General features: G+C 42.7%; 1 protein-coding gene across 4 annotated transcripts in view; it reads right to left on the bottom strand.

The window, feature by feature from the left end:
• Positions 1 to 27,461, bottom strand: part of EXPH5 (exophilin 5) — a 91,583-nt gene that overhangs the window by 50,530 nt on the left and 13,592 nt on the right. For 2 of the 4 annotated variants that reach the window (XM_057747608.1, XM_057747609.1), the window contains exon 1: positions 25,435 to 25,677. The exons of 1 other annotated variant lie outside the window; for it this stretch is intronic. In XM_057747608.1, coding sequence (XP_057603591.1) covers positions 25,435 to 25,553 — 119 coding nt within the window. In that variant the 5' untranslated portion in view covers positions 25,554 to 25,677. Of the gene's footprint in view, positions 1 to 25,351; positions 25,368 to 25,434; positions 25,678 to 27,461 lie in introns of those variants that run through there. One more of the 4 variants, XM_057747612.1, reaches the window with a different exon arrangement.

Here is a 27,461-nt window from a genome sequence, read left to right as displayed (position 1 = left end):
GACAGCCTCTTCAATAAGTGGTGCTGGGAAAATTGGACAGCAACATGTAAAAGAATGAAATTAGAACACTTCCTAACACCATACACAAAAATAAACTCCAAATGGATTAAAGACCTACATGTAAGGCCAGACACTATCAAACTCCTAGAGGAAAACATAGGCAGAACACTCTTTGACATACATCAAAGCAACATCCTTTTTGACCCACCTCCTAGAATCATGGAAATAAAATCAAGAATAAACGAATGGGACCTCATGAAACTGAAAAGCTTTTGCACAGCAAAAGAAACCATAAACAAGACTAAAAGGCAACCCTCAGAATGGGAAAAAATAATTGCCTATGAAACAACGGACAAAGGATTAACCTCCAAAATATACAAGCAGCTCATGCAGCTTCATACCAAAAAAGCAAATAACCCAATCCACAAATGGGCAGAAGACCTAAATAGACATTTCTCCAAAGAAGACATACAGATGGCCAACAAACACATGAAAAGATGCTCAACATCACTCATCATCAGAGAAATGCAAGTCAAAGCCACAATGAGGTATCACCTCACATCAATCAGAATGGCCATCATCACAAAGTCTGGAAACAACAAATGTTGGAGAGGGTGTGGAGAAAAGGGAACTCTTCTGCACTGTTGGTGGGACTGTAAGTTGGTACAGCCACTATGGAAAACAATTTGGAGGTTCCTTAAGAAACTACAAATAGAACTACCATATGATCCAGTAATCCCACTCCTGGGCATATACCCAAAGAAAACCATAATCCCAAAAGAAACTTGTACCATAATGTTTATTGCAGCACTCTTTACAATAGCCAGGACATGGAAGCAACCTAAATGCCCATCAACAAATGAATGGATACAGAAGATGTGGCATATATATACAATGGAATATTACTCAGCTATAAAAAGGGATGAGATGGAGCTATATGTAATGAGGTGGATAGAACTACAATCTGTCATACAGAGTGAAGTAAGTCAGAAAGAGAAAGACAAATATTGTATGCTAACTCACATATACGGAATCTAAAAATGGTACTGATGAACTCAGTGACAAGAACAGGGAAGCAGATACAGAGAATGGACTGGAGAACTCGAGGTATGGGAGGGGGCGGGGGGTGAAGGGGAAACTGAGAAGAAGCGGGAGAGTAGTACAGACATATATATACTACCAACTGTAAAATAGTCAGTGGGAAGTTGTTGTATAACAAAGGGAGTCCAACTCGAGGATGGAAGATGCCTTAGAGGACTGGGGCAGGGAGGGTGGGGGGGAATCGAGGGGGGGGCGTCAAGGAAGGGAGGGAATATGGGGATATGTGTATAAAAACAGTTGATTGAACCTGGTGTACCCCCCAAAAAAATAAAATAAAATAATTAAAAAAAAAAAAAAAAAAAATGGGCTAAGGACTTGAATAGACATTTCTCCAAAGAAGGCATGCAAATGGCCTACAGATATATAAAAAGATGCTTGGGCTTCCCTGGTGACACAGTGGTTGAGAATCCGCCTGCCAATGCAGGGGACACAAGTTTGATCCTTGGGCCAGGAAGATCCCACATGCCACAGAGCAACTAAGTCCGTGCAGCACAACTACTGAGTCCACACGCTGCAACTACTGAAGCTCACGTGCCTAGAGCCTGTGCTCCACAACAAGAGAAGCCACTACAATGAGAAAATCTGCACACCACAATGAAGAGTAGCCCCCGCTCACCACAACTAGAGAAAGCCCATGTGCAGCAACAAAGAGCCAACACAGCCAAAAATAAAATAAATAAATAAATAATAAAATAAATCTTAAAAAAAAAAAATGCTCAATGTCAACAATCATCAGGCAAATGTAAATTAAAACCACAATAAGATATCACCTCACACCTGGTAGGATGGCCATTGTAGTAATAATAATAATAATAATAGACAAGGAGTGTCGGCAAGGATGTAGAGAAATTGGAATCCTTGTGCACTGTTGATGGGAATCCAAAATGGCACAACCACGATGGAAAACAGCATGGAGTTTCCTCAAAAAATTGAAAATAGAATTACCGTATGATCCAGCAATCCTACTTTTGGGTATTTACCCAAAGTAATTGAAATCAGAATCTAGAAAAGATATTAACATTCCCTTGTTCACTGCAGCATTGTTCAAAATGACCACGATGTAGAAACAATCTAAATGCCCGTCAATAGATGAACTGGTAAAAGAAAATGTGGTATATGTATAAAATAGAATATTATTCAGCTGTAAAAAAGAAGGAAATCCTACAATATGCAACATGGATAAAACTTGAGGACATTATGCCAAATGAAATAAGCCAAGAAGTGGTAGTAAAATTAAAAAAAAAAAAAAAAGAAATAAGCCAGTCACAGAAGGACAATAATACATGATTCCACCTATATGAGGTTTCTAAAATAGTCAAACTCATAAAAGCAAGGAATAGATTGATGGTTGCCAGGGGTTGGGGGAGGGGGAAATGAGGAGTTGTTAATTAACAGGTATAAAATTTCATGTATTCATGAATGAATAAAGTCTAGAGTCCTGCTCTACAATATTGTGCCTGTAGATAACAACACTGTGCACTGAAAAATCTGTTAAAAGGGTGGATCTCATGGTAGGGGAATGAGTCCCCTTACCCACATTAGTTCAGAAGAGCAGAGACAGTCTTTTTTTGGAGAGAGGCTTTAACAGTACCATGAAAGAGTTCAATATCTATCCCTTAGAGTCTGGGGGAAAGGACAGCTGGTGTCTACCTCCTGCCTGAGAAGTGCAAGTTTGAGAAACTGGGGCCAGCCAGCCCAGAGTGAGGGCAGTAAAGGGAGACTGCTTAGCTGGCAGTCAGTCTGCACTTCCATAGTTTCTCACACACTAACAGTTCTACGCATTTCCCATGGACAAGACATGGGCCGCAGGAGAGGCTGAGGGGGGTGAGGTTCTCTTAGTTGATGTCCATGAGAGCCGGCTCACGAGGCAAAGAAACCTTAGTAGAAAGGCTGTCCGTGAATCACAGGATTCCTAGGGACATGGAGGGGTTGGCAGAGAGCAGGGGAGGGCACCTCATGGCATCAAGATAGCTGCAGAACAGAGCTTGAAAACCCCACCTGCACACACAGAGGCAAATGTAAACATCTGTCCAGTTTCAGAGAGTGTGAAGCCACCCTACAGTCATCCCAGTCAAGCAAGAGCTTTCTAACACCCCTGCCCCCCCACCACTCCCACCCAAACATGCACCTCTCCTCCCATCCATCCTTCACTTCAAGTCTGGAATGGCCAAGAGCCACCTTCAGGGAGATGGAGAGCAGAGGCTCACAGGGAGATGCAGGCTCAGAGCCCTCCTCACTGTTAGAGCTGTGGCTGTGCAGGGGGGTGGCTGCTGCTCTGAGGGACACTGGGATTAACCAGGGACCGGACAATCCAAGTATTGTATTGAATTGAGACTGTGTTTTGTGTCTTCAAGTGACCAAAGGATGTTTATTAACTGAGAGTGAGCAGAAAAGTCATGGAACGACCCACGTGTTTATCCAGTGGCATTTAAAGGCAAAACTAAAGGTGCTTTTTGATTATATCCCATGAGTCCTGATTACTCAACATGTTAGTTATACATGTATGCACTTTTCAAAATGATTTTAAACTATAAATACTATTTTGCAGCCAACACTTCCCATTTAGTATCATATTAAAAATGCTGCACTGTGGTTAAGAATCCACCTGCCAATGCAGGGGACACGGGTTCAATCCCTGGTCCAGGAAGATCCCACATGCCACCGAGCAACTAAGCCCATGTGTCACAACTACTGAACCCGTGTGCTGTAACTACTGAAGCCCGTGCGCCTAGAGCCCGTGCTCTGCAACAAGAGAAGCCACTACAATGAGAAGCCTGTGCACCAGAATGAAGAGCAGCCCCCACTCCCCAAAACTAGAGAAAGACTGCACGCAGCAACAAAGATCCAACACAGCCAAAAATAACTAAACAAATCTTAAAAAAAAAAAAAGAATGCTGCACTATATCAATATCCTTTTATCTTTGTGTCTTTGTGACATAGGATATGTATCTACTCCCCTAACATTAGATATATGAGTCATTTCTAATGTTTCACGGCCATAATATTGAAACAAACATAGTTCCAACCTAGCATTGTGTGCCTCTCTGCTTAGCTTCTTAGGATAAATTTCCTGGAAGTAGAATTGTCAGAAAGGATGAACATGTTTTAATGACTGATGAAATATATTGACAAATTGCTCTGTGGAAAGCATATACCAAAGTTTTCTCCAACCAGCAGATTCTATATGTGTCCGATTTTCCCACATCCTTGCCAACAGAAGTTATTGTTATTATTAATCTTGCTAATCTGATATTTAATGAGGAATTTTTTCATTAAAATTTTTCTTTGAACATTATTTCATATGTTTATAGGCTATGTGTCATTTTTTTAATGACTTACCTGCTCAACACCTTTGCTTATTATTGTAACCCAGGTGTCACTGAAAATATTAGTTCTTTGAATCTCAAGGCCAAGGCCAAAAGAATGGCAGGGCTGGCAATTCTCGGTATTTGCTTCAGAGTGTAGCTCACAGACCAGTCTGTGTGTCACTAAGTGGGGGCTCAGGTTGGCCACGAGGACATGCCACAGAGCAGGGCCAGATGGTGTCTTCAGTGCACCTCATTTTCTTGTTTATTTGCCTCCTATTGCTTTTGCCTCTGTGGAACTACAAAGAGAGGCATCGTGTGGCCGGACCAACAGACACTATCGTCACAGACACACTCAGCATCATCTTCATCTTTTCCTGCCCCGTCACCTCAGACAGGCATGGCTGTATAACATCACCGTCTGAGCTTATGTAAAGCTGCTGGGCCTGGATGGTGCGGGCCATCAGATGATGGGTTCTAATCACTTTGTTAGGGGGGCTGATCGAATACCATCTATGTGTCTCATTTCCCTCATCTATAAAACTTCACGATCAGACCACACGCTGACCCATCTGCACTTGTTTCCCATCATCCTCTCATTTAAATCCCATGTGCCAACCATTCCAAACTCTTTGCCATGCTCTTTGGGTCTTTTTCCAAGTTTCTCTTCTGCTTGCAGTGCCCTTCCTTGCACAGTTTTTGGTCCCATGATTAACTCAGGGCTGGCACTTAGCTAAAGGTTTGAAAAATGCTCTTTGAGTAAAAAAAAAAGAATTCAATTAAACTATAATGAGAATTTAAATTTGTAAGAATGATTTGAAGACACTAGGAAATTCAAGATCTAACAGTGGGAAAAGATACGTACAAAATAGCTATAACACAGGACAAGATAGACCCTTAAAAGAAAAATAGGTTCTCTAGTCACAGCACTTCTGATACTAACTACCTGGAGTTAGTGCAGACCCCACAGGTTAAGGGCTCAGTCCCACAAAACTAATTCCACTCCAGACGTCAACCTCAAGTCCAGACTTCTAGTACTTCTGAGTGACCGGCTGCAAATTGGGGGTTTCCATGACCCCCTCTTCAGGGTTGACAACTTATTAGAACAGCTCATAGAACCCAGGCAAATAGTTTATTTACTACTACCAGCTTATTATAAAGGATATTTTAAAGGATACAAATAAATAGCTGGATGAAGAGAGATGTGTGAGAAGAAGGGTCCTGAACGCAGGAGCTTCTGTCCCCTGGAGTTTAGGACATGCCACCCTCCTGGCACGCAGAGGCACTCTTGTTCACCAACCCAGAAGCTCTCTGAACTTCTCTGTTTATTGTTTCTATGCAGGCTTCATTATGTAGGCATGACTAATTCAATCACCAGCCATTGGTGATTAGGGGGAGGGGTGCAGTTAGGGGTGTGGCTAAAATTTCCAGCCCTCTAATCACACAGTTGGTTTCTCTGGCAACCAGCCCCCATCCTCCAAGCGTCACCATGTTACCGTTATCGTAAACTCAGGTTGTTGAAAGGGGCTTATGATGAACAACAAAAGGTACTCCTCTCACCCCTCCCACTCAGGAAATATTAAGGGCTTTAGCATTCTGTTCCGGGAACCTGGGATGAAGACCAAAAATACACATATGTTTCTTACTATATCAATCACATAATAGAAAACTGAGACTTTTGCTTTGGGATTATAAAGAAGATTAATTCTGGCTACGGGCTGGGGAAACATTTCCGAATATAGGACTTAAAAGACAGGTAGAATAGGAATTAGAGTATAAACCCTGTTAGGGCGGCGTCTGAATCCACCGTTGTTCCTCACTAGTGATGCTCGTTTCCCAGTGAATGGAATGATTTGGAAAGTGGGTACAGGGTGTGTGTGTGTGTTTGTGTGTGTGTGTGCACGCGTGTGCGTGCATGTGCAGAGCAGGGGATGCGTGCAGGCCATCAATGGCAGAGAGTAATCTGAGCAAAGGAAGCCAAGTAGGAGAGTGAAGAACTTCATTTTGTTTTTGCTTTATTTTAAATGGTCATAGGAAGTTTATGTTTGCTGGCCTTGCATCAAGGGAAATTGTCCGAATTTACTCATGGAGTTCAACTGTTATCTGTTAATATTTTCAGTACTGTCCTGGTCATTGGGTCATAAACAGGAATCCTAGAACCTCTGAAATTCTCTCAAGTCTTTGGTACATATACACAGAATTTTCAATACTAACATCATGCAAGTCTTCTGGAGGCTCCTATGCTCTCATGTAAAGAACAGGGCTTGGGGGGGAGTTAAAGATTTCTTTCTGTGGCCTCATGCCTGTCACTCACACAGCTGGTGGCTGCTCCCTGATTCAGCACAATCAGCTGAAAGCCTGAGAGATGGAGCAACGTGCCACGTAACCCTTCAAGAGAGTTAATTTCTATTTTATCAGAAATGATTTTGTGCTGCTCTGCTATTTATCATTTGAAGAAAAAAATATAAACAGTTAACCTAAGGCTCTTTATGTGAAAGACTGCTAAAAATTTGTGACCATTTAGCACAAGTTACCGAGGGTGACTAGGTCTTTGGGGAGGAGGAGGGAAAGAATTCAGTTGACAGAAAGCTCTGGCAAGCCAGCAGTTTCCCAAAATAAACAAACACTAGCCCTTTACCTTAGGAATTCAGTTCCCAATATTGACATGAACAGCATTCCTGAAGATTTACATATTCCAACTAGAAATTAAAGTTCAACAATTGTGTTATGTAGACTTGATTCAATGGACGTGTTATCAAGCCGTAACTGGAAGTCATTCTCCCCTTATCCACCTTCCACTTATCCACATCTAACCACCCTTCAAGGCCAGTTTCTCTGTGAAGTCTTTCATAATAATTTCAGCTACCATCCTTCTCTCACTCCAAAATCCTACTGTCTGTATCACCCCTTAGGTATTTAGTCAGTGTAGCCTTAGAATATTATTTAAATTTTCATATCTTGTCTGCCCAAATAGATTATAAATTTCTTGGGTTCTGCACTTTGCATATACCATAGAAGTTTGCACAGCCCATACAAACAGTAGGTCCTCAAAATATTTGTCAGTGATTTCTTATTTTAATAAAAATGAAAATAACACTAATCTTGATCCCCAAACATGTTAAGATTTAAGTAAACCACCATCATGTTAAACTTGGAAAGGGGTATCTTTTTACCTTATCATTGTTCCTACTAAAGGTTCTCAGCCTCACTGCTTTGAACCTAGAGGTATGTGTTCAACATGTTCTGAAATACCAGGGCCAAATGGCCTGCCAGGGACTGCATCCTGGTGCACAGCAGCTTACCTGATGGATGTTGAGTAGATGCACAAGGTAGAATGATGGCTTTGCCTCTCTCTTCCGTGACTCTGGACAAGCTTCTGGACAAGATCCCCAATGCCCTAGGCAGGTAGGCAGGGCACACAGAAGAGGGGACCCCCACTTGCTGAAGGTGAAATATACTTCTGCTGAGCCCCGAACGAAGAGAAGGGAGCTGCTGAAGAACAGCTCACTGCTCCTTACAGAGGGAAACAGCCACTTGAAATGAAATGTCTTGCTTTTGTTTGGAAGGAGGGAAAAGGTGTTTTAATCATCAGTTGGTCTTAATTATTTCTGTTTATAATAGGAGAGAGATAAAGCTCCTGAGAGAAGTCCAGAGCTGAAAGGGAGGAAATGAAAGTTTGCAGTTTCCTCTGGCCGGCTGGGCACCTGCTGTCTGGCAGGCTGTTCACCGTGGCTGGCCTGTGGGGTGGTGCCTGTGGGCCCATCAGTCCCCTCCTCACCTGCCAGGTGGCTGCTTTCAGCTTCTCCCCAGATGTCCTTTACCAGGCCATCTGGAGCTGGGAAACAAGCTTCAATCTCCCTCATGAGAATTCTGCTTTGAAATCTGCTTACTCCTCCCGTCACCCCCAATCCTGGTGTCAGGCCTAAAATGAACTTAACTGCTAAGAGATAACATTCATCTAGAGATAATATATTGTTTTGAATTTTTAAAAGTTGATGGGTGGAGGAACTGATGCTCTTTAATATTCATATATATTACCTCATCCAGACCCACAAAGTGTAGAGTCCACTTGAATCCACCAGTTTCAGTGTAAACAGTAGGTCAAATGCCAAAAACTCATCAAAGCCAGAAACCTGAGTTCATAGGAACGGTCCTCCCCCCTCCTCCTCCAGCCAATCAGCTACCAAGTCCTGCTAATTTAACTCTGCAAATATTTCTTGAATCTTTCCCCTTCTCTTCATCCCTAGTCAAGGCCTCTAAACATATCTGTCTTCTAATCTGGGCTTCACCCTTCATACAGAGCCATCCACCTAAGAAGTAAGTGTGACACTGTCACCCTGTTGCTAAGCATTTCAATAGCATCTCCTTGCCCCCAGTTTGTACCAAGCCCTTTCTCACAGGTCATTGGCTCTTGCTCTGTATTCCAGTGACAGCCACTGCTAATGGTGCTTGCAACTCCACCAGTCTTTCACATCTTTGTGACTTATCTCCTCCTGCAAGTCTTCCCTGAGACCACACGTGGGGTTAAATGACCTCCACTACACTGAAAGACTGCGGAGAGCATTTTAGTATCTCTGGTACTAAGATAATGGTAGGATCTCAAGTATACCTGTGAATAAATGAGTGTTTGCTACCTAACAGAAATGTTGTTGAGTCAACACACTGGAAAAAAAAAACCTATCCTATGTGGCTTTCACTCTCAGGAGGATCACAGAGGTACCCAACTCTGACCCCTGATGCTGTGAGGGGCTGTGAGGCACTGTGAGAAGGGTCCTGAGGCAGCGACAGGTTCCCAAGACAGTTGCCTTAATGCTGCAAACGGAGGAGCTTGTCATATCTGGCAGGTCCAAGAGAAAGAGGTGAAACTACAGTGCTACCCCCAACGCTTAACTTTGATGGTTGATTGCCCTACAAAAAAAAAAAAACCTCCTGATGATGACCTCCTGTTAGGAAGGAAGGCAGATCCAAGCCAAAGGAGTAGCGAGGACCTGGCTTACCTCCCCAAGAGACCCAGGTCCCTGGAGGTGTAGAATCTTCCATCTTCAGGGGCTGCCACCTATGAGCGCCTACAGCACCTCAGAGATGAAGCTCAGATGAGCTAAGAAAAGCATTTTAATCACTCTGATGATAAAACTGTAGTTGTTCTGCAGCACTGTTTGGAGATTGTGACACTTACAACACTTAGTTGGCATTTAGACACATGGAAATTTTTTATAATAAAAAAAATTACATTTATGTATCATTTTATTCCCCTTGAAGGCTCCTTAAGGATCTAGGAGGCCCAAAACAAGATGTTACAAGTTGTTGCACTTCCAAGATGTTACAAGGAAGTGAAAAAAGCTGGGGAAGCAGCTGGAGCCAGAGCTCAGGGGAACCAGTGTACTGCAGTGTTAGGTAGAGCTAGGTGAGGGTGGGGTCCATGTGGCTTTGAAGGTGGAGACAGCTACCCTGAAGGGAATATGTTACTCACAAACCTTTTTAAAGAGTTTTGCCTGGATGGCAGCAGCAGAGCAATTAAACAGCTGTGGACAGACATGACCTAATTTATCCGCCTTTCCTGTTGTCTTTGGTGGAGCCAGTGCTATAGCCTAACCTACAACTAAGAATGTTTGCTGAGGTGCGAGGTTTGGGGTTGCTGAGAATAGGGAAGAAACCGATGTCCTTGAGGAAGAAGAGGCACTAGCCAGCAGACCAAGTGGAAGGATGGCCAGACCCTCCTGATACTCCCCCACGGGGGAAGCCATTGTCAGCGGTCCCTTCGCCAAGCCCCAGTGATTTTTCTACTCTGAGGAGTGAAGTACCCAACACCAACAACTTAGGGGACAACTTTCAGCAGAGAGAGTTCTCACTTGGCCTTTGGTGATCCTGAAGGGGGCGACAAAGTGTAGGCTCAAGTGCAAATGCTATGATTCAGCAACTCAGACCTGCCCTCAAGTGTGTATGATCCAAAGTCATGCTTATCTACCTTCCGCATCTGAAGAAAGGAAGAGGGCCACACATGAAACACACGACAGAGATTTTTAAAATGGGCTGCAAAAAGTCCTGCAGTTTAAAACCTTAAACATGAAAAGAAAAACCTTTGTTGTCATCTGGGCTCTGACACAATTCAAATCAAAATGCTGACTGCCTAGGGATTTAATTAAGAACGCTCAGATTCTCCTCAGGCCACAGGAGCCTCTGAGGCTTCTGTCTGCAGCACTCCTCGGCCACGGTCACCCCTGCCTGTATCATAGCAGCACCTCTGGGAGGCTCATTGAGGGGCTGGAGAGCAGCAAGCAGTCGGCGGCAGAAAACGGGGGTCTTGCCATGAAGCTGGGTCACATGGACAGTGCTTTGGTCTCACCTAGACTGTGAGTTTATTTGGTGTGGCTGTAAGGGGTGGGGCTGATGGAGATCACGGGGGTCCCCATCATAGCCATCTATGATCACATTCACACATTTTCTCAATGCTATTTAACTCCCTTAAAGCTAAGGTGTTAACTTCCCTTTGAATCCACACGTTTCCACACATCTCCATAGCTTCATGTCTGGATCAGAGCAACAGGACAGGCTGCTCAAGTACCACAGGGCACAGAGTCCTGTGTTCTAGTCTCACATCTACCCCTGGCCGTTATGATGGTCTTGAGGCATTTTGAGAAAAGAGATAAATAAGGATAACAATATCTCATCTGGGAAAATAAGGAAATAATATCTGCTCTTTCTACTTTAAGGAATATTTGAGAGGATCCAAGGAACATGGTAAGCTTTAAAGTACTGCATACATTTAAAAAGTCGCCCATCACGTGTTCTTGAATAATCACAGAATCAGCAAAGAAAGAGATCTAATTCCTTCCCCTTTCTTTTGACCAATGTGTAGGGAAACCAGGCTGCTTTATCCTTTCAGAAACTCCTTGGCTTCCATGTTGTCCTTCTTTAGCTAGGTCCTGTTTCCTCACATTGAACATAACTACTCATCAGCCAATGTGAAGCACCTATGACCAGGGATTGGTTCAAGGAAGCAAATTCACAACCAGGATCTAATCATTTCCTGGATATTACAGCATTTGTGTTTCTGTGTAACCACACTTAGTGGGGGCAGTAAAACAAAACAAAAACAACTAAAGGTGAAAAGCAATTTTTCCAGTTGTCAGACTAAACAGCCCCAGGGGCAGAAGGTCCTTTTGATCCTGCCAAGCAATCGTGAAGTGGGGAAGTACTAGAAACAAGGCTTTTTACATTGGTATCAGGCATAGCCCTCTCGGACTGTCCTTTACTGGACTCCAGGCTTTCCCTTCCCAAATTGCGGGGTTTCCTGAGAAATCAACAGTCTCTAAACTCACGTAAAGGAGTGGCCTGCAGGAAAGATGTGACAGGTGAAGTCACAACCCAATGTCCAGGCAACCAAGATGGGATCCCTTATTGTATACTAGAGTCACCTGGGAGCTTTAACAAAAACACTCATGCCCAACCTGATCACAGACCCATCCGGCTGGAATGTCAGGTAGGGCGTGGCATCGGGCGTTTTGCGAATTCCCCAGGTGGTTGTCATTTCAACCAGGGCTGAGAATCTCTGTCTTGTATCTTAGTACACAGGTGGCATATAGAAAGGAGAAGCAGAGTGAGTACAGAGAACGCAAGGGCAAGCCCCTCCTGCACAGGTGAATCTTAGTGCCTGCCATGTGAACATTATATCACCTTGAGCTCAGTTGGATGGTCTACAGCCCCCCACTTACAAAATCCAGCAATAAGTTTTCCCCAGGAGGTGCTACAGATTGGATGCCTTACCCTAGGGCAGCCCATTCACAGGCTGGATAGAGATGCATCAGGTGATCTGGCATAACGGCCATGAGCATCAGAATCTGAACCAGAGAATGTGTAAAGAATCAGCCAAATGAAAAATACAGCAGCATGAAGTGAAGGATCAAAGTTATCCTAGTAGAAGGACAGTGTGGGCTGTGACAGGCAAGCAGAGTAGCTGGTCCTAGAGTTGTCTTGGTTTCCCAAGTCCTTCTAATTCCAGATTCAGTCCACGTGGAATCTTTCTGCAATGCCCTCTCTATCTAAAGTGCCCTGAGTGAGACTTTTCCTCTCCACCCAAAGACCCTGACTAACCTGAGCATGCTGGAGACTGACCATGGCATAGGAAGAATATCCAGATATGTGGGGAGAAAGAAGTAGCAGCACAGAAGCAAGAGCAGAACAGGGCCACTCCCAAAAGGTGCTGAGGCAAGAGACAGGAACTGTAAAAAAGCAGAGTGGGCATGAACAATAAGTACAGAATAAGTGGAAAGAAAACTCAAGACAATTTTCTGGCAGGGAAGCAAAGCCTTAGCAATATAAGCCTGGGCAGTGAGAAAAAGCAGAATCTAAAGGACGACAGAAGAGAACAACAGAGAAGAGACGGAAGGGAAAAGAGGACAAGAAACTGTCCTTTCCCTGCTCTGTGCTGCTGGGAGATAAGCCCTGTAAGCTGCATTTCCCAGGCTCTCACTACCAGCTAGAAGCTTCCAGCTGGCTTCAGCCAGGCACGGGCAGGAGATTGAAGGGCTAGAAAGGAAAAGTCAGGGTATTTCTCCTCTCCCTCTGCCTCATGCAGAACTTCTGGCAGTGACTGTCTGTCCCACATCTCCAAATCCCCAGACAGGCCTGCCACGGTCCCAGTTTCTCTTGGGGATCCTAGCCTGTAGGGCTTGGCTTACACTACCTGCTCACTTTCTCTAACCAATGGTGTGCTAGAGTTGGCTTGTACTGCTTTACAAAGGCAGCTTGTAAATATTCAGGGATTTTGCAAGCCGTTTGTTAAACTGTTTCTAGCTTGAAATTAGCCAATGCTACAAATCAAGGCTTTTTCTCCAGGAGAACCAGTTACCAGCACACTACTGCCTCCAGGCTTCCTGCAGCTGCCAATCTTCGCTCAGCCTCACTGTCCCCTGATTGGTTTCTCTCCCTCTTCTTATCACCATGTAACTAACCAATTCACTGCTCTACACTCTGTTTTAAATACCCAGTCGTTTCTGGTTTCCTGGTGGGACCTTGAGTGATAAGCTGTGATCTCCTGTTCCCCTGTGAATGCTAAACCTTAAATTCACAACATGGATGGTTTTAATTTTGTTTTCTTGTTTGTCCAGTAATCCCGTTAATCACGTATCCTTTTAAAGCAAATTAATTTTGTTATAGGTTAAAAACTTACACCCCCCTAAGAAAGTATTTGTTTGCCTAGGAAAAGAACCAGATCTAATTGACAACCAGGTCCCTGGATGGGTATCTCAATTGGGTTTGCTACCTGGCATAGAAAATGGCAAGAGGAAGGAAACTGAAACTCCATCCATTAACTATGTGCACTGATACATTGTATAACAAACAATCACACTTCTCTGTATTAAAGCCTATTCCCTGCCAGTTCCTTCTTAGGTTTCATAAAAGCTGCCCCTTTGCCTCATCCATTCTTTGTTGTTGTTGACACTATTTGGTTGTTCCACAGTCCTTTCTCTAAAAGGAATAACCATGGGCCCTAGAAGCAGATGGAAATAAGTGGTACCAGGACAATTTGCTAGTTATTTGGGGAAAAAAATCAATTTATATAATGAATCTAACTTATAGGTAAAATATATATCAGATTAATTAAAAAGTTAAATTTTAGGGCTTCCTAGGTGGCGCAGTGGGAAAGAATCTGCCTGCCAACGCAGGGGACATGGGTTTGATCCCTACTCCAGGAAGATCCCACATGCCATGGAGAAACTAAGCCCGTGCGCCACAACTATTACGCCTGCACTTTAGAGCCTGTGAGCCACAACTATTGAGCCCATGTGCTCAATATAAATAATTAATTAGTTAAAAAATAATAAATCAAATTAAGGATGTAAGCACAAATGTCTGTCATGGTGTTATTTAACATAGTGTAACAGAGAAGAACAAACCTGACTCCATATTGAATCTACTCCTTTAGCTCTAACCTGTGTGCTCTGTTGCCTGTGCTTAGTCATGCTGGTTCCGAACCTTTTGTAAAAGGATGTTGCCTATAGCCTGCAATATGTAGGATAACCCATTCTCAAGGCTCTGACCTTTAAAGGTATAACACTTTTTCCATTCTTATAGAGATAAAAAGCTGCAGAACAGAGAATAACATTTGTCTTGTTGGAGGTTTTATAAGAACACTGTGACCAGACCTAAATGGACAGTTTCAAGAAGGAAGAATTCTGGCACCAAGAAGTTTGCAACAAACCAGCCACACTCCCTCCCCTTTTAGTATAAAAGAATCCCGAATTCTAACTTGGGTAAGATGGTTCTTTGGGACACCAGTACACCATCTTCTTGGTCTGCTGGCTTTCCAAATAAATTCTCTACACCTTGCCCCAACAACATGTCTCTCGATTTATCAGCCTGTAGTGCAGCAAGCAGTATGAGCTTGGACTCATTAACAACGGCAATGAGAAACAAAAGAATAGGAGAAAATTGAAGTACCTAAAATATTGAAATGATTAATTAAATTATAAAATAGTATGCAGCCACAAAAAATGTTGACTAAGAGTCTAATTTCAAGGGGTTATTTTTATGTCAGATATTACACAAACAAAAACATACACAGTATGATCACAACTATATGAAGGTAAGTGTGGATGAAAACAGTTTCAATGGTTCCTAAAAAGTTAAACCCAGAATTATCAAATTGCACAGTAATTCCACCCCTGGGTATATACTCAAGAGAACTGGGAACAGATACTCAAAATCCTTGTAGATAAATGTTCAAACAGCACTATTCACAGTAGCCAAAAGGTGGAAACAACCACCTTTATAAAGAATGGATAAACAAATTGTGGTATATACATACAATGCAATATCATTAAATCGTAAAAAAGAATGAAGTACAGATACATGCTACAAAGTAGATAAACCTCAAGACATTATGTTAAGTAAAGCAGACACAAAAGGTTACATACTATATGAAAGGTCCCATTTATATGAAATATCCAGAACAGGTAGATACATATAGACAGAAAGCTGATTGGTGGTTGCCAGCAATTGGAGGGAGGCAGGAATGAGAAGTAACATTTTTAAAGAAATTATTTTATTGAAGTATAGTTGATTTACAATGTTGTGTTAATATCTGATGTGCAGCAAAGTGATTCGGATTAAATATATATTCTTTTTCATATTCTTTTCCATCATGGTTTATCACAGGATATTGAATACAGTTGCCTGTGCTATACAGTAGGACCTTGTTGTTTATCCATTCTATATATAATAATTTGCATCTGCTAATCTCAAACTCCCAATCCATCCCTCCCCCACTCCTCTCCCTCTTGGCAACCAACCACAAGTTTGTTCTCTATGTCTGTGAGTCCGTTTCTGTTTCGTAGACAAGTTCATTTGTGTCATATTTTAGATTCCACATATGAGTGATATCATATGGTATTTGTCTTTTGAAGAGTAACTATTTAAAGAGTTTAATTTTGGGGTGATGAAAATGTTTCTAGCCTTGTGCCCAAACATCCCTACACCACTTGTTGAAAAGACTACCCTTCATTGAATTGCTTTCATACCTTTGTAAAAAATTCAATTGGCTATATTTTGGGGTTCTATTTCTGGGCTATATTCTGTTCCATTAAACTATATGTTTTTCGCTTCACAAATCCTATGATATTTTGATTACTGTGACGTTATAGTAAGTCTTAAAATCAAGTAGTGTGACTTTCAGTTTTCTTTTTTTCAAAATTGTTTCATCTATTTAGTTCCTTTGTTTTTCCATAATTTTTTTAAAAAATTAGATTTCTAATTGTTCATTGTTTGTATATGGATTTTTGTGTATTAAACTTGTATCCTACAGCCTTGCTAAATTCACTTATTAATTCCAGGATTTTTTTTTTTTTTACTTCTTTTTGGGGAGATTTCTTTGTAGACAATCATGTCATCTGCAAATAGGGATAGTTTTATTTCTTCCTTTCTGATGTGTATACCTTTCATTTCTTTGCCTTGCTAGGACCTCAAGTATGATGTTAAACAGGAACAGTAAGACTGATTGTACATCCTTGTCTTGTTTTCAATCTTAGGGGGAAGCAGTCTTTCATCATTAGGTATGATATTAGCTATAAGTTTTTTGTAGATGCCTTTTACCAGGTTCCACTTCCTCCTTGCCAAGAGTTTTTTATCATGGCTTTTTTCTGCATCAATTGATATTATCAGGTATTTTTTTCTTAAGACTGTTGATATAGTGGTTTATAGTAATTTATTTTAAAATATTGAACCAGGCTTACTGTTATGTATTAAACTGTATCCTCCATAAGAGATATGTCGGAGTCCTAGCCCCTAGTACCTCAGAATATGACCTTATTTGGAGATAGGGTCTTTACAAAGGTAATCAAGATAAGATGAGGTCATTAGGATGGGCTCTAATTCAGTATGATTGGTATCCTTACGCAAAGGGCAAAATTTGGACAGCAGAGGCAGATGCGCACACAGGGAGCATGCCTTGTGAAGATTAGAGTTACACTGCCACCAGCCCAGGAGCTGCCAGAAGTTAGGAGGGCCTGGGACAGATTCTTCCAAGTGCCTTCAGAGGGAGCATATCCCTTCCTGATACCTGGAGGACAGACCTTTTCAACAGATCTGGAGAACAGAGCAGTGGTTGCCAGGTTATTCTCTCCCCACCCCAGATCAGACCCCTCCCTCCTTCAGCTGCCATTAAATGCATTGTTTTCAAGTTGAAACCAAGGCAAACTTGATATAAATATAAAACACTGGAACTTTTCTTTGGAAAGTGGGGAGTTTGGTGGTCACTGTAGCCCCTAATTTCCTCGTTCATCATTAGAAAGTCTAACACACAAAGGAATAAGGAAGCTGGCTCCTGTGGTATGCCGAGCTGATATTTTGAGCCTTTAAATAGGGCCATTGGCGATGCCAATGAGGAAACATTCCTGAAAGGTGAGTAAAGGGGGCTCTCAGTATTATGGCCTGTGTAGCAACTAACTGCAGAACAACAGACCTGAATTGCTTCAGTAAGGCTCTTAACCAACTGGTTCTCAGTTTTGTTTTTTGTTTTTAAATTTATTCATTCATTTATTTATTTATTTATTTATTTATTTTATTGGCTGTGTTGGGTCTTTTTTTTTGCTGTGCGCGGGCTTTCTTTTAGTTGTGGTGAGTGGGGGCTACTCTTCGTTGTGCATGGGCTCCTTATTGCTGTGGCTTCTCTTGTTGCGGAGCACAGGCTCTAGGCATGTGGGCTTCAGTAGTTGCAGCACATGGGCTCAACAGTTGTGGCTCACAGGCTCTAAAGCACAGGCTCAATAGTTGTGGCGCACAGGCTCAATAGTTGTGGCGCACAGGCTTAGTTGCTCTGCGGCCTCTGGGATCTTCCTGGAGCAGGGATCGAACCCGTGTCCCCTGCATTGGCAGGTGGATTCTTAATCACTGCGCCACCTAGGAAGCCCTAGTTCTCAGTTTTAAAACCCAAATGTGCTAACAGGAATAATATTTTCTGACTAACCTTAACCTGACCTTCTTTGTCCTTCATATGGTTTCCCCAGATCTATCCCTCCCTCCCTCTGTACTCCCTCACAGAAGTAAGTCAAGGTCCACTTAATCAGGAGCTGAGTTACCTACCAGGTGTGTGAGGCTCTCCATCCCTAAGACAATCCTTGACCATGAAGAACTCAAGATTGATGTACAGAAACCAACTTACCCATGAATACATTAACATTATAAGATGTATAAAACATTATAAAGAAAAGGGCAGAAAAATATTCAGATGTTTTTAAGACAAATATTTAAAAAGTCATATTTACAAAGGGAAACGATAGTTATTTTGCATTTATTAGCAAACGAAATAATCAAAAAATAACCTATGAATTTTAAGGAATAAAATAACAGTAAAATGGGTAGAGTCCCTTTAAATATCACATCTAAGAGATAACCATCTTAATAGTTTAGAGTATATCCTTACAAAATGCATATTTAAAAAAAAACAAACAGTGATAGAAAATTTTACATATCGAGGTACGGGGAAGTCATTCTGGATTATATTTACATGAGTAAACTTGAATTTTGTGCTAAGTAAAACAGCCTGTGTGTACATACATTGTGCATCTGTTTTAATTATTAAAGAAAAGGGCACAATGACCAGAAGTAAAGAACTTCCATGTTAAAAATAATGATGAAATGCCTTCCTGCCTGAGACACAAATGCAGCTGCTCCTTCGATGATGGCTCCCTTCCCACGTGCCAAGGGTGTACTGACTCACTGTGTACCTGTTTTGTTTGTTTGTTTTCTGTTTTGTGTTGAAAACTTGAAGGAATGTATCCCTGACTTGTCTGATGTTCTTTGTTCTGACAAGATACAAAACTGTGCTGAAAACCATGCTTCTCTGGAGCAGTTCTTCAGAGTCACCTGAGAGGCTGTCTTCTGGGCTATGGTCCTCAGTACGGCTCAAATAAAACTTTTCTATTCCCATTATAGATTGATTTCTGATTATTTTCCTTGACAACAGGTACCTGCAATTTTTCCTATATATGGCAAATACTATTAGCGATCCCCCAATATCCATTATGTCCTTTTCCTTAGTAATAATACTCCCAATTTTTAGTAAGGGCACATGACTACCTAGAATTGTACGTTCTCTATTTTCACAGTCAGTGAATAGCAAGAGCTCTGAAGTGAAAACATCTCAGTGCTGGTTCTCTTACAAGCTAGGTGGGCAATGTGAGGGTAATCACTTCAGCTTCATTGTAGGAGGCAGCACTGCACAGTGACTAAGTGCTGACGGAGGCACTTCCTGGTGGCGCAGTGGTTAAGAATCCGCCTGCCAGTGTAGGGGACACGGGTTCAATCCGTGGCCCAGAAAGATCCCACATGCTGCGGAACTACTAAGCCCGTGCGCCACAACTACTGAGCCTGTGCTCTAGAGCCCATGAGCCACAGCTACTGAGCCTGTGTGCCTAGAGCCCGTGCTCCACAAAAGAAGGCACCGCAATGAAAAGCCCGTGCACCACAACGAACAGTAGACCCCGCTCTCCACGACTAGAGAAAGCCCACATGCAGCAATGAAGACCCAGTGCAGCCAGTAAATAAATAAATAAAATTTAAAAAAAAAAAGTGCTGATGGAGTTCACAAGTCCAGTGCTTCTTAGTAATATTATCTCAGTCAAGTTACTTATCCTCCCTAAACTTCCTCTGTAGAATGGAGATTAAAAATATCCTTAATTCATCAGATTGTTGTAGAAATAATGAAAGGAGATTACGCACAAGTTTATCACAGAGCAAGAGCTAAAGAAATAACAGCTATTATTACTGTTGTTGTTGTTAGCTTTTGAAAAAGAATACCTGCTTTATCAGATTAGGATGAGGATAAAAACTACCTTTAAGAGAGAAAAGAGTTATGATAATGCCACAAAACCTAATAAGGACACTACTCCCCAGCCTTGGGATATGCAACTATAATATTATAGTAGTTCCACGTGTGTTGCCCATGGAGACCAATCCAAGGAGCAACTGGACAGGAGAATTTGTCTGAGAGGAGGCTCTCCCCTCAGTTTAAAGGAATTAACTAAATTGGATGTTACTGAAAAGCACAGACACCTCAGAGATCCGTGATGCTGATCCTGTTCCTTGTTATATTATCAGAACACACCAACCTATAGGGCACTCCTTTGACCTCCAGGCAGTTCTCATGGTCCCTTCTGCAGCACACAGGGCCCCAGGAGGGGAAACTACATTTATATGAACTCTTCATTTTACAGGATTTACCACCAACCAAAAACTTTCATAGACTGAAGCCATTTGGGGCAGAATTTCTTTGCTGTATTCTCAGGGCCAACCCAGTGTCTGGCACATAGTAGATGCCCAATAAAGAGGCATCCAATGGTTTTTGAAAGTCCATCCTAGCCAGAGGCAACCATCACCAGCTGCAGAGGACAGAGCAGGCAGAAAGCATACGAGAGACAGGCTTTCTGCCTGCTGTGCATCTGGCTTTGGACCTCTGCAGGATGTTGCAGTTTCCACCAGCTACCAATCCCTTCACCACTCTGATATACACAAGTGTATGCACAAAGGACTGAACCACAGCCCAAGTACACTAGCATAAATCAATCAAAGAGCTAAATTCTAGAAAACCCTCCTGGGCTGCAATCTTGCCACTGAGTAAAGAAAGTCTAAATCTAGACATGCCATTTTTCAACTTAATTACAACTGGCACTGTAACATCTTATACTTTATAAGTTTTCTGCAATAGGAAAAATAAACATTTTTTTATTTATTGATATCTCTTCTGTGAGCTGACTAGTTGATATAATCTCTTGGTACTTTCTATTTCAGTCATACTTATGAGATGGGGGTGATGGGCGATGGGCGTGATAGGTAGGTAGTTGTGTTTTTCAAAGACCTGTAAAAAGTAAGCTGCTTTTCAGATTTTATTCCATCTATCTATCTATCTATCTATCTATCTATCTATCTATCTATCTAACATCTATCCATCTATGCGCAAGTGAATACTTTCAGGAAAAACCCTTTCCACAGTCCAAAAAGGAGTGTAACTCACAGGTTGGAATTTAAGTGGTAATTTCCATTTCTTTAACTGGCTCTCAGAGAATTTCTGTAGCTCGGATCCCAGACTCATGGGACAGAAGAGGATAAATGTAGGAGTGATTACAGCTCATTACAGGGTTCAAAGGAGGGAGAAACCCTGTCAGGCTAGGCAGAGGGTATCGGGGAGTGAGAAGGTGAAACAAATGGAGACTGAGAAGTGGGGAGAGAAGCTAGGGACTGCAGAAGCCTCTGCCTCCAGCCAGTGGAGACCACTGATTCCTTCATCAAGTATTTACAGGGGCCTATAAAGGCAGGGCCTTGTGACTGGGTCTCCCTCTCCTCTAAGCTATGAAGTCCTACACCTCTCCCCTCATCTGCCTTCCTAGAGCCTCAGGGGTGGCATGTGCCCAGCATTCCTGCCCAGGCTACGATACGTCCTTACCCCCAGGTCTGACTTCCCATCCTGGCAGCGCTGGGCTTGAGGGCAGCACAGCCCAGTCTCCAACTGTCAGGGCAAGCCCTCGCCTTTCAGCAAACATTTACTGAATGTACATCATGCACCAGGAGTTGCAGCAGGCCCTTAGAGATTCATGGAAAGGAGAAGCACGGATTTTTGCTTATTTTCTTCTATGCACATGCCTAGATGTCTGGAAGAAACTGAAATAATAACATAGACACTATTTTGTGTTCTGCTTTTTCACAGAACAAAGGCGCATGCATTTTTCCACAGTTGCATCCGTGATAAGCTTGAGGTGTTTACAAAACAACCAAGGTAGTCAGAAATATAGAACTAAAATATCAGACCAGATGGGACATAACAACGTCTTCATAATTGTCCTTTGTAATGGCTTCACTCTTACTTAGATTTGAAATTCCCCATTATTTTGCTATTATGGGTAACACTGCAACATCTGAGAGCACGTCTTATTTTTCCTCTACTAAATCATCTACTCGGGGAAAAATATAGCATAGAGGAAAGAATACAGGTTTTAGAGCCTGATAGATTTGAGTTCAAACTCTAGCTCTGCCACTTATTAGCTGTGTGACCTTGGGCAAGTTCCTTAACCTTGCTAAATTTCAGTTTCCCTTCTGTGTGGAGTCATTAATAATACTCATCCCAAGGGATGGTTGTGAGGATTAGTCAACGATGATGGGTAAAATAATTTTGAGACAGATCTGGATTTGAATTCTAGCTCTGCTGCTTAGCTTGAACAAGATACTCAACATTTTTAAGTTGTTTTCTCCTCTGTGAAATGGAAATTAAAGTGTGTACCTAATGAGGTTATTGAGAGGATTGATTAAATATATATAACAAGTTTAATACAGTGTCTAGTATACAGTAAGGGACAAATAAATGTTAGCTTATTATTATCACAGTAATTACTATTATAACATAAAAAGGCAGCACTTAATAAATGTTAGTGTGGTCATCTTCTCCACCTCAATCTCCTACTAATGAAAAACATCCAAGAATTGGACAACTGGGTCAAGGGCAAGTCATATGCACATAGATAGTGCCGTATTGTTCATCAGAAGGATGGTATTCAACTTACAATGCCACAACCAATGTGCAGAATCTATCCATTTCACTTCAACCCTCACCAGGTCTTTTCTGTTATTTTTAAAGGTGTAACATGATATCTTGAGGTTACTTCAATTTTCTTTTATTTTCTTCTTAATTATTGTTAGGGTGAACATCTTCCTGTATGTTTTGTTTACTGTTAGGATATCTTCTAGTGTGAATGATTTATTTCTATCTTTTGCTTATTTATCAATTTGAATCTTGGTGTTTTTCTTAAAAATTTGAATAAACTCTTCATATATTGGAAATGTTATGATATTTAATGCAAATACTTTCCCAGTAAGCTGGAGCCAGAGAGTTCTGGTACTGATGAAGGAAGATGGGGGGAAGCTCGTTTCTGTGGGTGGGGCTATGGTCTCCAGCATGCACTAGTTCCGTGCTGTTAACATCCACCTCCAGACTCCCCTGGCCTTGCACGATTCTGTGGTTCTATATTTCTAACCGTAGGCTACTTCCTAGTTGTCTTGTAGACAGCTCAAGACAATCATAGATAGGCCCCAACCAGCAAACCTTCCAAGCTTCTGCATGTAGTCCCTTCCCTTTTTGTCCTAATCAAGAGATCTGGAGACTGTTTCTCAGTACAGTAAAAAGGCCTCGGAGAGTCTCTCAGACAGGACTGTTGTACTTTCTCCCAAATAATAAATCTTGATTTATAAGACATGCCTTACACGACTTTTGATAAGTAAAATATGATCATCAAAAATAAACAGAAGAGCCAAGTTGACATGTCATCGCATGCCAGTATCTGCTGCTGAAACCAATGCACGTGAGCTGGTGAGCAGAGCAACCCCACAAAGACTGCTATCCAGTGATAGGTATTTCATAGTGGGATTCAGGAAACAACCAGGGGAAAATAAAGTACTAGAAATAATTGCCTTGAGCATTTGGCTCAAGTGTCTGCTTTCCTTAAATTATTTTTATATTTTAATGGTGACATTGAAAAAATTGCTGAGCTAATTATTTTTCAAAATTTGTTTAAGAGTTGACAGTATTGATGTTTTCTTAGCATTATGGCTTTTTCTGCTGGTGCTCCAGTTGGGATCTGAGTGCCATGAAATCAGAAAATGTGCTTTTAGCCTTCCTCCTAAGGCCTAACCCAATGGCCTTTGCCACCTAAGTGTAGTTCCAGATCCCCCTAAAGTCAGCTGCCATGAGCACAATGAGCTGCTACAGAGAAAACACAAGGCAAGCACCAGGTCAAATACAAAAAGTCAAAATTCCCTTGAATTTTAAAACAAACGATGTTACTATTTCTAAGAACTATAGTTCATGAGCAGTTCATAGGATGTTGATAACATCCTAAATGGAAGCCTCCTTCCTTCCTATTATATCCTAATTCTCCCCTCAATTTCCCCCCAAATATATTGGATGCATCTAAGAAGTCCCATCCTCTCCAGAAACAAGAAACACTCCCAAGAACACACACTGAGAGCAACTACAGTTTCTTAGTCCTTTTGGAGTATGTGTTGAAGACAAACCACATGCAATTCTAAAGTTCTCCTTCCCAAGGTTGGGTGTGCCTGTGTACACTGCACGTGCATACGTGTGGGTACATGCTCCTGGGTGCGTGTGGGTGTGGACATACTGTGCTCACACGGGCACACTTCTGCACAGTTTGAGGAAATGATGGAGCCTATTTTTCTAAAGGCAGAGTATGATGGTGTTAAATACACATCCACAAACTTCAAGTATTCATTTCTCTCACAAGAGTCTTATCTGGGGTGGGGGTGGGTAGGGGGTGAAGACAGGGCTTTGGGTCCAGTGTAATCTAATTGCTTCTACAAAACCAGCTAGGGTTTCCCTAAGTGAAGAGTATCTTTGGAAATTTTTTTCCTGGGGGGTTGGGGCGCAGGAAAGTGGGATGTCTGGAAGGAAGCGGAAACAAAGAATTTAGATCACAAAGAAGTTGTTCAAAAACGAAATGGCTTTCTAAATTCCAATCAATGCCATACTTTCGGGCCTGGGAGTGATGTCCTGAATTTTCTTCCACAGTCCACTAGAGAAAGCCTTGGGTGGGTTTATTCCAGGACTGGTGAGAAAGTTTTTAATTCATTCCAGGGCTTCTCCCACACTTCCCAGCAGAAAAACTGGTTACTTTACATCTCAGGCAATTATCTCTGGATTTCATTCCCTGGTAACTAATCCCTCACCTACAACACTGCACAGCAAGGTCAAGGGTGAAATTCCGCAGAAACTTCTTCCCCAAGCACCACATGCAAGGGGATCGAACCTTTCTAGCCACCCCACGCGTCCGGTCCCAGCTAGGTTCATTCCACACAATTCGGCAAGTTCCTCGAACTCCAGCCCTTGGGGTGGAAACACCTGGCCTCCAGTGAGGCGCCAGCCTTCGCAGGCCTCGCTGACCGCCCGCGTGGGGTGGAGAGGGAGATTTCTCTGGGGCAGAGGAAGAGTGTACTGGGCGAGAGTGGACGACCCAGAGGCCTCTGTAAGCACGTGGGCGCGCGGGGGTCAGGACTGCGCTCCCCGCCCCATTTCATGGGCCCGCAAGCCCCACGCGACTCGACGGGCTGGGAGATACCTGAGCGACCCGCCACCCAGCCTGGATCCCTGCGGCGATTGCCGCCCACGTGTCCCCGTCGCGGGGCGGGGCAGCCGCGCGGGGCGCTCTCCGAGAGGAACGCTCCCAGCCACCCGCCGGCGCGGGAGGGCAGGGGCGCGCCCCACGCTGCGGGACCCGAGCTCGCCGACCTGCCTGCCCGCAAGGCCGTGTCTGCAATGAGCACCAGCCAGGCCTCCCAAAGCTCTTAAGGGAACTCACTGCCAATTTCTCCCCGCCGGGCGCGCGCTGCGGGCGGATGCGGCGCGTTCCCCGGCCGCGGACAGGTGCCCACGACAGCTCCCCGCCTACCTCTGCGCACGCCGGGCTCCGACACGCCGCGGACGCCCCCCTCTGTGGACCAGACGCCGGGGAAAAAGGAAATCGCTCTGTACCTGATCCTGTCCTTCTCTGCCCTCTGTAGCTCCTCATTTCTTTCCAGCACCTGAAGGATCTTCCTGGCTTCTTCGTCATTTAGGAAACTGAAATCAAACCCCTGAGGAACTTTCGTCATTTTCTCTACTGTGTGTAAATTACACTTAAGCTCCTTGGCGCTTCCTGTTACAGTGACATTTTTCAAGCTGTAGAAGACCAGTTTCAGGAACTTGATCCCATAGCCAGTGATAAGTCCGCCCCTTTGAAAATCTAACGCCAAAACCCAAGGGGACAGCCCACACCTGCAGGGCTCATTCTGACAACACCTTACCGTCAAATTTCTCTCAACATGTCCAACCGAGGTGCGAGATGAGAGGCTGAACGGAGAGAGGGAACCAATCCCATTCCAAAGGGGCGGGCCCTTCCACGCTCCTCCCTTCCCCTCCCCTACCCACTATCAGACTTGTTTAACTAAAAAGCCTACGTAATTTTGCCCGTAAGTGAGGCCGAGGCTTGAGTGTTGGCTCCAGCGTGTTTATTTTGACTGTTGTTTGCCCACAAAACTTGAACTTGACTAGTAGGAGTGAAAAGGAGAGTTTCACGACTAATGCTCGTTTCCAGTAAAGAGCCCTTAGGAAATAGAATTGCACTTCGGAGCTTTAGAACTGGCAGAAGGGTTACCCTATTAGAAAGACCCGGAAGGGTTGAACCTGTTATACAGCTGGCTGTGGGCGGACCAGGCCCCAAGCCTGAAGTTAGTGTATGCTTGGAAATAAATTCTTTGCCACTCTCCCATCCTTCAGTTACCCCCAACTCACTGTCCCACAAGTCATTCTCAGACTTTAGAAAAGTCAAACAAACACAAAACCGTTTTTTGGGTATTTTAGAAGAAGTCATGCCCAAAGGATGGTAAAAAGCACCTGTTTGTAGTTTTCTATAACATTTGATAATCTTCTTAATAAACTGCTTCAGGGAAGTAATAAAACACCTAATCCTCTGACTAAAGCAAAATGCAATCCTGTGAAACCACAGAAATAGCTTTCCCTAGAAAGTATTATTGCAAGGTGTGATGGAAATTTCTAAATATATTCATATATATATTTTAAAAATTATCCAGCCTTTTTCAGAAAACATTTTGTTTCTTTTCGCTTCATTTTGCACAAAAAAATAACTTGATCAGATCAACTTCATTGCCCCATAGGCTTAATTTGGTGACTTCTTATGCAGTGGTGATGGTTACTAACATTTAAAATGTACTTCCACATGTATCATCTCTTTTCACGGCAAATCAGCACAATACAGATTTTGTATCTGTAACAGAAACGTGTCAAAATTGGCTGTTTCTGTTTCGGCCTTTGGATCCTCTGCTCACCTTGATCATTGTTATTTAAGACACGTCTAAGCAGGTAGCCATTTAAATAACTTTCCGTGGGTGTCTATTTGTTATTTCTATGACGCAGAAACTAATTAAGTTCACCAATGTTGTACAACACACAGAACTCCTTTATAAATAATCTCTGTGTTAATGATGGTTTAGGAACGTGGCTTGTCTACAATGCCCATTTTTTCTACTCCTTAGTATGTTCATTTATTTAGCGTACATATGGAACTTTTAAAGTGTGGGCACAGGCAGGCTCTTATTTTGTTCCCAGTGTAGCAGTGAACTGATTTCAACTACTATATGAAACCACTATACACTGTGAAGATGATAGTCCTTGGCTTTAGGAAGTTTATAATACAGTGAAGGAGATAACACAAATAGAAAAATGACTACATAACACAGAAGAACGTAATAGATGTATAAAGTAAGTTCTATTAGAGTGCAGAAGGAAGAAGTTAGTTCCAGGTGAGTGCTTCAAGGGAAGGAAATGGTACTTGGGTTGCAACATGAAGAGTCATATATCAATAGGAAAAAATGGAGGGTAGTGGGGGCAGATGTGTGTCTGTTCCAGGCAAGGGGAACAGTGCACTGAATAGAGCAGAAGTACACTCTAGGATTTTCTCATAGTCCCTCAACTCCTTTGGCTAATGACCAAAGTGCGTAGAA

This window comes from Hippopotamus amphibius, chromosome 9, assembly GCF_030028045.1.
Source record: "Hippopotamus amphibius kiboko isolate mHipAmp2 chromosome 9, mHipAmp2.hap2, whole genome shotgun sequence".
In the NCBI taxonomy this organism is placed as follows: Eukaryota; Metazoa; Chordata; class Mammalia; order Artiodactyla; family Hippopotamidae; genus Hippopotamus; species Hippopotamus amphibius.
Note: the sequence above shows the minus strand (reverse complement) of the source record. Positions and strands in the feature narration are given on the sequence as shown.